Source organism: Anomaloglossus baeobatrachus, chromosome 12, assembly GCF_048569485.1.
Source record: "Anomaloglossus baeobatrachus isolate aAnoBae1 chromosome 12, aAnoBae1.hap1, whole genome shotgun sequence".
Lineage (NCBI taxonomy): Eukaryota > Metazoa > Chordata > Amphibia > Anura > Aromobatidae > Anomaloglossus > Anomaloglossus baeobatrachus.
In genome coordinates, this window is record NC_134364.1 from 109,394,032 (window position 1) to 109,406,552 (window position 12,521).

The 12,521-nt window shown below is 44.0% G+C and overlaps 1 protein-coding gene across 1 annotated transcript in view; it reads right to left on the reverse strand.

Annotated features, from left to right (window-relative positions):
* LOC142257670 (embryonic protein UVS.2-like) overlaps positions 1–12,461 on the reverse strand; it is a 31,422-nt gene extending 18,961 nt beyond the window's left edge. Inside the window, exons 1-5 of the mRNA XM_075329808.1 lie at positions 12,455–12,461; positions 12,172–12,216; positions 3,840–3,908; positions 635–769; positions 426–543 (exon numbers count right to left, since the gene is read on the reverse strand). Coding sequence (XP_075185923.1) covers positions 426–543; positions 635–769; positions 3,840–3,908; positions 12,172–12,216; positions 12,455–12,461 — 374 coding nt within the window. The remainder of the gene's footprint in view (positions 1–425; positions 544–634; positions 770–3,839; positions 3,909–12,171; positions 12,217–12,454) is intronic.
* Positions 12,462–12,521: the final 60 nt, after the last annotated feature.

The following is a 12,521-nucleotide window of genomic DNA, read 5'->3' on the forward strand; positions in this document are numbered from 1 at the left end:
GGTAAGGATCAACATGAATCATTGTAAACTTACAAATCAGTTTATTAATATTCTTTGAGTATCATATGTTCTAGAGGGAGTTAAACTAGAAGAGTCACTTTAAAAAGAAGGATCTGGGTGTAATAGTTTCCTCCATCCCACGAATGAACAGTATTGTCATGTGTCTATTTCAAGTATACTATTATCTGTTAATCTACTTATCCAGTGAGTATCAGTAGCCCTCCTCCTATCCCTATTTTCTTACTAATTTATTTTCAATCATTCTACACCTGCCACATAATATGGCAGTGTTTGGTAACTTAAAATACATTCTATACATGAAAAAGTGTGGCCACATATATATCTACAAGAATAGATTATATTACTAGGCATGAACAAACATAACATTTTACTTCAAATGTATTGAAAACCTGAAAGTAACCTACCCATTTCCAGACCCAATGTTGATGAAAGTAGTTTCTACTGTCTGAGGCACAAACCTCACACATGTAAGAGATTCAAACTCATCCATGGCGTTCTGAAACAGCTTGCGTTGATTATCATCTGGAGTTACAAGAATTTTTCTTTTACAATAACTCTATTATTGGACAGTTGACATGGTCGTCTAAGTACAAAATGATCAAGTAAAACTCACTATAAGGAGCCGATAAATTGTAGGGTACAATGACTTTCCCATCTGTAGATTTAGGCCACTTGCAGTTGGAACAGTTTGAAGCACTACGTCCAGTTCTCACCAAAATATCACCGTCTTGTAATGGCAAGATATTTTCTAAAAGTTGGAAAAAATGTCATTTTATTTTAAATGTATATATATATATATAATTGCCTTATTCTGTCTATCTGTCTTGCTCCGAAATGACGTAATTACAGTGACAACCATCGCATTGGCCGCTCGGCTCGGCCCGGCCCTACCCCCCGCACGCATTGGCCACTTGGCCCGGCCACGCCCCCCGCACGGCCACGCCCCCACACACTGTGCCTGCTCGGCCACGCCCCCCACAAACATTGGGCACCTATACACCTCCCTCCCAGGACTACTCCACCTATTAGACTCCCCCCAGGACTACTCCACCTATTAGACTCCTCCCCCAGGACTACTCCTCCTATTAAAACTCCTCCCCCCAGGACTACTCCTCCTATTATCCTCCTCTCTCCACAGGACTACTCCTGCTATTATCCTCCTCTCTCCCCAGGACTACTCCTCCTATTATCCTCCTCTCTCCCCAGGACCACTCCTCCTATTATCCTCCTCTCTCCCCAGGACCACTCCTCCTATTATCCTCCTCTCTCCCCAGGACTACTTCTCCTATTATATTCCTCTCCCCAGGACTACTCTTACTATTATCCTCCTCTCTCCCCAGGACTACTCGTCCTATTATCCTCTTCTCCCCCCAGGACTACTCCTCCTATTATCCTCCTCTCTCCCCAGGAATACTCCTCCTATTATCTTCCTCTCCCCCCAAGACTACTACTCCTATTATCCTCCTCTCTTCCCAGAACTACTCCTCCTATTATACTCCTCTCCCCCCAGGACTACTCCTCCTATTATACTCCTCTCTCCCTAGGACTACTCCTCCTATAATCTTCCTCTCTCCCCAGGAATACTCCTCCTATTATCCTCCTCTCTCCCTAGGACTACTCCTCCTACTACACTCCTCTCCCCCCAGGACTACTCCTCCTATTATACTCCTCTCTCCCTAGGACTACTCCTCCTATAATCTTCCTCTCCCCCCAGGACTACTCCTCCTATTATCCTCCTCTCTCCCTAGGACTACTCCTCCTATTATACTCCTCACCCCCCAGGACTACTCCTCCTATTATACTCCTCACCCCCCAGGACTACTCCTCCTATTATACTCCTCACCTCCAGGACTACTCCTCCTATTATCCTCCTCTCTCCCCAGGACTACTCTTTCTATTATCCTCCTCTCGCCTTAGGAATACTCCTCCGATTATACTCCTCTGCCCCAGGACTACTCCTCCTATTATCCTCCTCTCCCCCCAGGACTACTCCTCCTATTATCCTCCTCTCCCCCAGGACTACTCCTCCTATTATACTCCTCTCTCCCCAGGACTACTCCTCCTATTATACTCCTCTCTCCCTAGGACTACTCCTCCTATTATACTCTTCTCTCCCCAGGACTACTCCTCCAACACACACACGCACTGCACAAAACATACCTCCCCCCAAAACACCCACACAAACCGCGCAACACACACAGCACCACACACACACAACGCTGCAGACACACAGCGCTCCACAAACAACGCAACACACACAATGCAACACACATACAACACCGCTCTCACCCCCCCCACACCCAGACAACACCCAGAACATGTACAGCGCCCTACACAAACACTTGATAACTACACACAACAACGTCTATATATATATAACAAAAATCATACATTAACTACACAATAAATTCTAGAATACCCAATGCGTTAGAATCGGGCCACCTTCGAGTATTTTTATATATATATATATATATATATATATATATAGTGCAAGAGAGCCATGGGTCGATGAAGTTGAATGTGAACTTCAAAAGTAACTTGTGAAGAGTGATAGAAACTTTACATGGAAGCTAACATTTTATATAATAAGATTATCCAATCTACAATATTACATGGTTGAACACTATTCATGACTCCATAAAAATGATTAATCTACTATATGAGGATGACTTGTCACCAGGTCAAAAATGTCCAGTTTTTGCTCTTATTTTAATACTGCTGCTTCCTTGAATATTGTATTTTTTTTCACAATATAGTTCCAGATTTATTGGCATTCTTATTTGGTGCTAGTTTTCATGGTCTCTTACGGTCTTTACCAAGTGGTGTTGCTCACAGGATGCTCTGTGTTGTTGTCATGCGGTGTTCTGCGTTGCACTCCTTGGGTGTCGTGGTGGTGTCGGACTCTGTTCACACTGCAGAGTCTGACAAACCACCTGGGACTCTTTAGTTGCACAGCCTGCCATGGGCGTCAGCTGGTTCTGTCTTCACTGCTCTCCAGCACAGTGGGAGTTAATTGTTACTGGCCTGTGATCAGCTGCTGGGAGCTCAGGCTGCTGATCACCATCTCCAGCCTTTATAAGATTCTGGATTCTGGAGCTGTTTGCAAGATATAGCTTTCTGCTTCCTTGGTTCCTGTGGTTATCCAGTCCTACAGTGATCTACAGTTGCGGTTCTGCATGGTGTGAGTTCTCCAGTTGTGCATTTATTTCCTACCCCTTTCTGCATTTCTCCCCAGATCACATACTGTCCCTCCTTTGTGTTTGAGTGCATTGTGCATGCATTTTCGTTTACCCCTAGTATGTGCCTATTTGTGGAGGTTTTCTTTCCTTGGTTTTCAGCCCACTCCCTGGGTGGGTATGGAGTTGTATCAGGGCTCAGACAGGAGACAGGGTCATGCTGGGGGCTCGAACCTGGCTACCATTGAGCCTACCTTTGAGATAAGAGACAGCACAGGAGCCCCAGTCTTAGAGTCAGCCTAGGAGCCACTGTTCCATTGTTACATAATCCATGACAGGCGTGTCTATAGGCTGCTCTGCAATGTGAGCCACAACTCTTTGTAAGGGTCATTTAAATTAGCACTCAATAAAAAGTCTAGAATTTCTGGAATCATATGGCTGATTTTAAAAATGAAAAACAAAAATTATAGCACTCATTGAAGCAGCGGGACTAAAATAAGAGAAAAAACAGAACATTTTTGACTTTTTGACAGGTCCTCTTTAAGTTATTATTGAAATCATCAGTCAATATCAATGCTTAAAATTGTGGTATTTATACTATGCAACTTTTATTTGCTATCAAATGCTTTAATTCATTTTTACCTAAACCTTTGTTAGCCTTCAATATCCTGCTAAAGACGCCTTCAGGTTCTTCTTCAGCACTATCTGAAACTTAAAAAATATATACATAATGTAGTAATTAGGCAATAGATTTTTTCTTAAGCATAGTTTTTGGTTAATATATATACTTAAATAAATACTACGCATATTTATATAATATTGATACTGAAAATATGAACATTTATTAGCAATACGAGAATATTCTGAATTTTAAATTTCCCTGCTTCACTGAATTTTATTGAAAAATTGGATTCTGTGCAAATTAATTCTCCGTAAATTGACATAATGATTTCTTCTTGGACAGCATCCAACCCCTTCCAAGCTCTTCAGTACAAGCAGAAATTAGTTATAAAGTGATCTCAAAATATATTTTTTCCAACAGCAATATTGTGTTATGCTTCTGCATAAATGCAAAAAAACCCAACTGATCAGTAAAGTCCCTCCCTGGCTTTGACCTTAATATCTCGCTCACTCTCAAGCAACTAGATCTGTTATTGTCTCTTTTCCACACACTAATCATCTTCACTGCTATGCTGTCACAAACTGACTATACAGTTTCTTTCTATCCCCATTTCTATGGCAAACCTATAAAATGTGACGTCCTGTCACTATCCAGATTCACCACAAAATGACTGCTGAATTTCTTCCATCTGCTTTTTTCTATGATTCTCCTTGATTGGCTTTGCTAATTCCTAAGATTTAGTATCTGTAATTCATTGTTTTAATGCCTGCGTGACCGCACTCAGGGTCATGTGATTATTCCTCGCCTTTTGCAATAAGGGATGGCAGCCATTTTTATTTATTCACAAAAAATGAATTCAAATTTGTAGGCTTTAGCGAAGTTTGTGGCCAGGGTTCTCTCTCCTCCTTTACCAGTCTGTGACTTGTATGGTTCACGACTATTGTACTTGTCTACATATACCCCCCCCCTTTTTCACATGTAAAGCGCCATGGAATAAATTGTGCAATAATAATAATAATAATAATAATAATAATAATAATAATAATAAATATTCAAAAAATGTTGACAAATTCTATTTCATTAGAATTTTCTCATTTTTAATATTTGTCATTAATGTGTATTTTATTCTTAACGTATACTTACTTGAAGACAGGACAAAGCATAGCAATGTGTACCATTTTGTTGTTAAATGTGTATAATAAGCTATCACATAACCTGGTACAGTATTACTAATAAGAAGGGACTTTTATAGCCTGTATAAAAGCAGAAGCAAGGAATGCAGCAGCCAACTTGGGGTGATTCTGGATGATGAAAGAATGTAACAGCTCAAAGTTTAGCCATGGAGATAAAGCCATGAAACATTGAAAAAGGTCTAAAGAATCAAAGTAAAGAAAATTAGTATATAATATTTGAAGAAAAGAAAATAATTTGTCTACGTATGCCCCCCATTTTCACATGTAAAGCGCCATGGAAAAAATTGTGCTATAATAATAATAATAATAATAATAATAATAATAATAATAATAATAATAATATTAATAAAAATAATAATAATAATAATAATAATAATAATAAATATTCAAAAAATGTTGACACAAATTCTATTTGATTAGAATTTTCTCATATTAAGTATTTGTCATTAATGTGTATTTTATTTTTAACTTATAGTTAATTGAAGACAGGAAAAAGCATGGAAATATGTAACATTTTGTTGTTAAATATGTATAATATGTTATCACATAACATGGTACAGCATTACTAATCAGAAGGGACTTTTATAGCCTGTATAAAAGCAGAAGCACGGAATGCAGCAGCCAACTTGGGGTGATTCTGGATGATGAAAGAATGTAACAGCTCAAAGTTTAGCCATGGAGATAAAGCAATGAAACATTGAAAAAGGTCTAAAGAATCAAAGCAAAGAAGATTAGTATATAATATTTGAAGAAAAGAAAATAATTCAGAGATTCAATTGATAAGGGGGACATTGAGAATGAGAATTAGAGAAAGGGATATATAGGAGGTGTTTTAGAAGTTGATGAGTTGATGAATGCTATATTGATGTTGTTTGCAGTCAAAAGCCCCAATTAATTCTTTCCAATTGTCATCTCTTTACCATTACTTTTGGCTGTGTCTTGAGCTACAGACTAAAATATTTATTAACTGACTGGTTTCTAAGGACACATTGACTGACAAGATTACAGCTTGATTGCTAGACAATGCATCCTAAGTATCCAGACCGTCAAATATCAATCGGCTCAGGGTGACATGGCCTCTATGCTGTTTTTGGCATCAACTTGATTTATTAGTGACACTTTTATAAAGATATGTTTGTATGTAAAACTTGACATTCTCAAAGACTTGACACTCTCACAGGCCACAATATCAGATGTGACAATCTACTCAAAGCTGCATTGATTCATGTATAGTCTCAGAAAAGGAAAAATCATTCTATTTTTACGTTATCAATTTTTTTTTTAAGACATACGTTTAAAGTAAAGACTTCTAATTTGGTTTAAAATTCTCGTAACATATATATATATATAACACACTATGAAGAAAAAGACATGGATCGCACATCCCAAAAATACATTGATCTAATAGCCGCTAGGCAAAATATTAAATAGAACATGAGGTTCTTTTGTTACCATTCTGATCAGATTGTATTAAGCCCACTGCCACGTCACGGCAAACCTCTTGAGTGGGTCCCTAACCTGACCTTTTTGTGTGGCACCGTGCACCGACCACCGCCGTAGCGACAAAGCGCCAGCAGGGCGGGCGACCTGGCGCCTCACAGCACCCATGCTGCAAGGCAAAGCCCCCAAGGCTCCAGGCCGCGCCGCCCCACCGACACCACACCACCACAACAGCAGCCACCACACAGCACCAGCACACAGTGAGAGGAGCTGTGCACTCACCTCCCACTGGCTCCCATATGTGAACTGGGAGCAAAAAGAAGGCTGACCCCTCTTGCAGTTTCCTGCTGATTAAAATCACCTGTGCCAAATGGGGAGAGTGCAGATCCAAGCAAAAAAAAGAGGGGGATAGAATGTTGTATAACACACTATGAAGAAAAAGACATGGATCGCACATCCCAAAAATACATTGATCTAATAGCCGCTAGGCAAAATATTAAATAGAACATGAGGTTCTTTTGTTACCATTCTGATCAGATTGTATTAAGCCCACTGCCACGTCACGGCAAACCTCTTGAGTGGGTCCCTAACCTGACCTTTTTGTGTGGCACCGTGCACCGACCACCGCCGTAGCGACAAAGCGCCAGCAGGGCGGGCGACCTGGCGCCTCACAGCACCCATGCTGCAAGGCAAAGCCCCCAAGGCTCCAGGCCGCGCCGCCCCACCGACACCACACCACCACAACAGCAGCCACCACACAGCACCAGCACACAGTGAGAGGAACTGTGCACTCACCTCCCACTGGCTCCCATATGTGAACTGGGAGCAAAAAGAAGGCTGACCCCTCTTGCAGTTTCCTGCTGATTAAAATCACCTGTGCCAAATGGGGAGAGTGCAGATCCAAGCAAAAAAAAGAGGGGGATAGAATGTTGTATAACACACTATGAAGAAAAAGACATGGATCGCACATCCCAAAAATACATTGATCTAATAGCCGCTAGGCAAAATATTAAATAGAACATGAGGTTCTTTTGTTACCATTCTGATCAGATTGTATTAAGCCCACTGCCACGTCACGGCAAACCTCTTGAGTGGGTCCCTAACCTGACCTTTTTGTGTGGCACCGTGCACCGACCACCGCCGTAGCGACAAAGCGCCAGCAGGGCGGGCGACCTGGCGCCTCACAGCACCCATGCTGCAAGGCAAAGCCCCCAAGGCTCCAGGCCGCGCCGCCCCACCGACACCACACCACCACAACAGCAGCCACCACACAGCACCAGCACACAGTGAGAGGAGCTGTGCACTCACCTCCCACTGGCTTCCATATGTGAACTGGGAGCAAAAAGAAGGCTGACCCCTCTTGCAGTTTCCTGCTGATTAAAATCACCTGTGCCAAATGGGGAGAGTGCAGATCCAAGCAAAAAAAAGAGGGGGATAGAATGTTGTATAACACACTATGAAGAAAAAGACATGGATCGCACATCCCAAAAATACATTGATCTAATAGCCGCTAGGCAAAATATTAAATAGAACATGAGGTTCTTTTGTTACCATTCTGATCAGATTGTATTAAGCCCACTGCCACGTCACGGCAAACCTCTTGAGTGGGTCCCTAACCTGACCTTTTTGTGTGGCACCGTGCACCGACCACCGCCGTAGCGACAAAGCGCCAGCAGGGCGGGCGACCTGGCGCCTCACAGCACCCATGCTGCAAGGCAAAGCCCCCAAGGCTCCAGGCCGCGCCGCCCCACCGACACCACACCACCACAACAGCAGCCACCACACAGCACCAGCACACAGTGAGAGGAGCTGTGCACTCACCTCCCACTGGCTCCCATATGTGAACTGGGAGCAAAAAGAAGGCTGACCCCTCTTGCAGTTTCCTGCTGATTAAAATGGTAACAAAAGAACCTCATGTTCTATTTAATTTTTTGCCTAGCGGCTTTAGATCATTGTATTTTTGGGATGTGCGATCCATGTCTTTTTCTTCATAGTATGGTATTTATATCAGTCTATCCCCCTCTTTTTTTGCTTGGATCTGCACTCTCCCCATTTGGCACAGGTGATTTTAATCAGCAGGAGACTGCAAGAGGGGTCAGCCTTCTTTTTGCTCCCAGTTCACATATGGGAGCCAGTGGGAGGTGAGTGCACAGCTCCTCTCACTGTGTGCTGGTGCTGTGTGGTGGCTGCTGTTGTGGTGGTGTGGTGTCGGTGGGGCGGCGCGGCCTGGAGCCTTGGGGGCTTTGCCTTGCAGCATGGGTGCTGTGAGGCACCAGGTCGCCCGCCCTGCTGGCGCTTTGTCGCTGCGGCGGTGGTCAGTGCACGGTGCCACACAAAAAGGTCAGGTTAGGGACCCACTCAAGAGGTTTGCCGTGACGTGGCAGTGGGCTTAATACAATCTGATCAGAATGGTAACAAAAGAACCTCATGTTCTATTTAATTTTTTGCCTAGCGGCTTTAGATCATTGTATTTTTGGGATGTGCGATCCATGTCTTTTTCTTCATAGTATGGTATTTATATCAGTCTATCCCCCTCTTTTTTTGCTTGGATCTGCACTCTCCCCATTTGGCACAGGTGATTTTAATCAGCAGGAGACTGCAAGAGGGGTCAGCCTTCTTTTTGCTCCCAGTTCATATATGGGAGCCAGTGGGAGGTGAGTGCACAGCTCCTCTCACTGTGTGCTGGTGCTGTGTGGTGGCTGCTGTTGTGGTGGTGTGGTGTCGGTGGGGCGGCGCGGCCTGGAGCCTTGGGGGCTTTGCCTTGCAGCATGGGTGCTGTGAGGCGCCAGGTCGCCCGCCCTGCTGGCGCTTTGTCGCTGCGGCGGTGGTCAGTGCACGGTGCCACACAAAAAGGTCAGGTTAGGGACCCACTCAAGAGGTTTGCTGTGACGTGGCAGTGGGCTTAATACAATCTGATCAGAATGGTAACAAAAGAACCTCATGTTCTATTTAATTTTTTGCCTAGCGGCTTTAGATCATTGCATTTTTGGGATGTGCGATCCATGTCTTTTTCTTCATAGTATGGTATTTATATCAGTCTATCCCCCTCTTTTTTTGCTTGGATCTGCACTCTCCCCATTTGGCACAGGTGATTTTAATCAGCAGGAGACTGCAAGAGGGGTCAGCCTTCTTTTTGCTCCCAGTTCACATATGGGAGCCAGTGGGAGGTGAGTGCACAGCTCCTCTCACTGTGTGCTGGTGCTGTGTGGTGGCTGCTGTTGTGGTGGTGTGGTGTCGGTGGGGCGGCGCGGCCTGGAGCCTTGGGGGCTTTGCCTTGCAGCATGGGTGCTGTGAGGCACCAGGTCGCCCGCCCTGCTGGCGCTTTGTCGCTGCGGCGGTGGTCAGTGCACGGTGCCACACAAAAAGGTCAGGTTAGGGACCCACTCAAGAGGTTTGCCGTGACGTGGCAGTGGGCTTAATACAATCTGATCAGAATGGTAACAAAAGAACCTCATGTTCTATTTAATTTTTTGCCTAGCGGCTTTAGATCATTGTATTTTTGGGATGTGCGATCCATGTCTTTTTCTTCATAGTATGGTATTTATATCAGTCTATCCCCCTCTTTTTTTGCTTGGATCTGCACTCTCCCCATTTGGCACAGGTGATTTTAATCAGCAGGAGACTGCAAGAGGGGTCAGCCTTCTTTTTGCTCCCAGTTCACATATGGGAGCCAGTGGGAGGTGAGTGCACAGCTCCTCTCACTGTGTGCTGGTGCTGTGTGGTGGCTGCTGTTGTGGTGGTGTGGTGTCGGTGGGGCGGCGCGGCCTGGAGCCTTGGGGGCTTTGCCTTGCAGCATGGGTGCTGTGAGGCACCAGGTCGCCCGCCCTGCTGGCGCTTTGTCGCTGCGGCGGTGGTCAGTGCACGGTGCCACACAAAAAGGTCAGGTTAGGGACCCACTCAAGAGGTTTGCCGTGACGTGGCAGTGGGCTTAATACAATCTGATCAGAATGGTAACAAAAGAACCTCATGTTCTATTTAATTTTTTGCCTAGCGGCTTTAGATCATTGTATTTTTGGGATGTGCGATCCATGTCTTTTTCTTCATAGTATGGTATTTATATCAGTCTATCCCCCTCTTTTTTTGCTTGGATCTGCACTCTCCCCATTTGGCACAGGTGATTTTAATCAGCAGGAGACTGCAAGAGGGGTCAGCCTTCTTTTTGCTCCCAGTTCACATATGGGAGCCAGTGGGAGGTGAGTGCACAGCTCCTCTCACTGTGTGCTGGTGCTGTGTGGTGGCTGCTGTTGTGGTGGTGTGGTGTCGGTGGGGCGGCGCGGCCTGGAGCCTTGGGGGCTTTGCCTTGCAGCATGGGTGCTGTGAGGCACCAGGTCGCCCGCCCTGCTGGCGCTTTGTCGCTGCGGCGGTGGTCAGTGCACGGTGCCACACAAAAAGGTCAGGTTAGGGACCCACTCAAGAGGTTTGCCGTGACGTGGCAGTGGGCTTAATACAATCTGATCAGAATGGTAACAAAAGAACCTCATGTTCTATTTAATTTTTTGCCTAGCGGCTTTAGATCATTGTATTTTTGGGATGTGCGATCCATGTCTTTTTCTTCATAGTATGGTATTTATATCAGTCTATCCCCCTCTTTTTTTGCTTGGATCTGCACTCTCCCCATTTGGCACAGGTGATTTTAATCAGCAGGAGACTGCAAGAGGGGTCAGCCTTCTTTTTGCTCCCAGTTCACATATGGGAGCCAGTGGGAGGTGAGTGCACAGCTCCTCTCACTGTGTGCTGGTGCTGTGTGGTGGCTGCTGTTGTGGTGGTGTGGTGTCGGTGGGGCGGCGCGGCCTGGAGCCTTGGGGGCTTTGCCTTGCAACATGGGTGCTGTGAGGCACCAGGTCGCCCGCCCTGCTGGCGCTTTGTCGCTGCGGCGGTGGTCAGTGCACGGTGCCACACAAAAAGGTCAGGTTAGGGACCCACTCAAGAGGTTTGCCGTGACGTGGCAGTGGGCTTAATACAATCTGATCAGAATGGTAACAAAAGAACCTCATGTTCTATTTAATTTTTTGCCTAGCGGCTTTAGATCATTGTATTTTTGGGATGTGCGATCCATGTCTTTTTCTTCATAGTATGGTATTTATATCAGTCTATCCCCCTCTTTTTTTGCTTGGATCTGCACTCTCCCCATTTGGCACAGGTGATTTTAATCAGCAGGAGACTGCAAGAGGGGTCAGCCTTCTTTTTGCTCCCAGTTCACATATGGGAGCCAGTGGGAGGTGAGTGCACAGCTCCTCTCACTGTGTGCTGGTGCTGTGTGGTGGCTGCTGTTGTGGTGGTGTGGTGTCGGTGGGGCGGCGCGGCCTGGAGCCTTGGGGGCTTTGCCTTGCAGCATGGGTGCTGTGAGGCACCAGGTCGCCCGCCCTGCTGGCGCTTTGTCGCTGCGGCGGTGGTCAGTGCACGGTGCCACACAAAAAGGTCAGGTTAGGGACCCACTCAAGAGGTTTGCCGTGACGTGGCAGTGGCTTAATACAATCTGATCAGAATGGTAACAAAAGAACCTCATGTTCTATTTAATTTTTTGCCTAGCGGCTTTAGATCATTGTATTTTTGGGATGTGCGATCCATGTCTTTTTCTTCATAGTATGGTATATATATATATATATATATATATATATATATATATATATATATATATATATATATATATATATATATATATATATATATATATATATATATAAAAAATTCTTCTGACTTAAACATTAAATAATCATACCTGGTAAAGGCTTTATAATTCTCTTGATTTCATTTAATGTTTTTCCTATGAAATTAAATAAGAACTATATTAATGATTTAAAAAAAACATCACAAAAAGAATCTAAAGAACTGGAAATTTTATGAGGTAATGGCCAATGTACAGCAGTCTAAATTACCTGCTAGATTTATATATCAACAATCTTCCTCTTAATGATGATATTAATTTGATTTTTTTTAAGATATATATCTAGACCAAAGACTTCTAATTTATGATTTATCACAAGGTTTAACATTCCCGTTACTTAACATGTTTATATGTATATGTATATATATATATATATATATATATATATATATATATAAAAATAT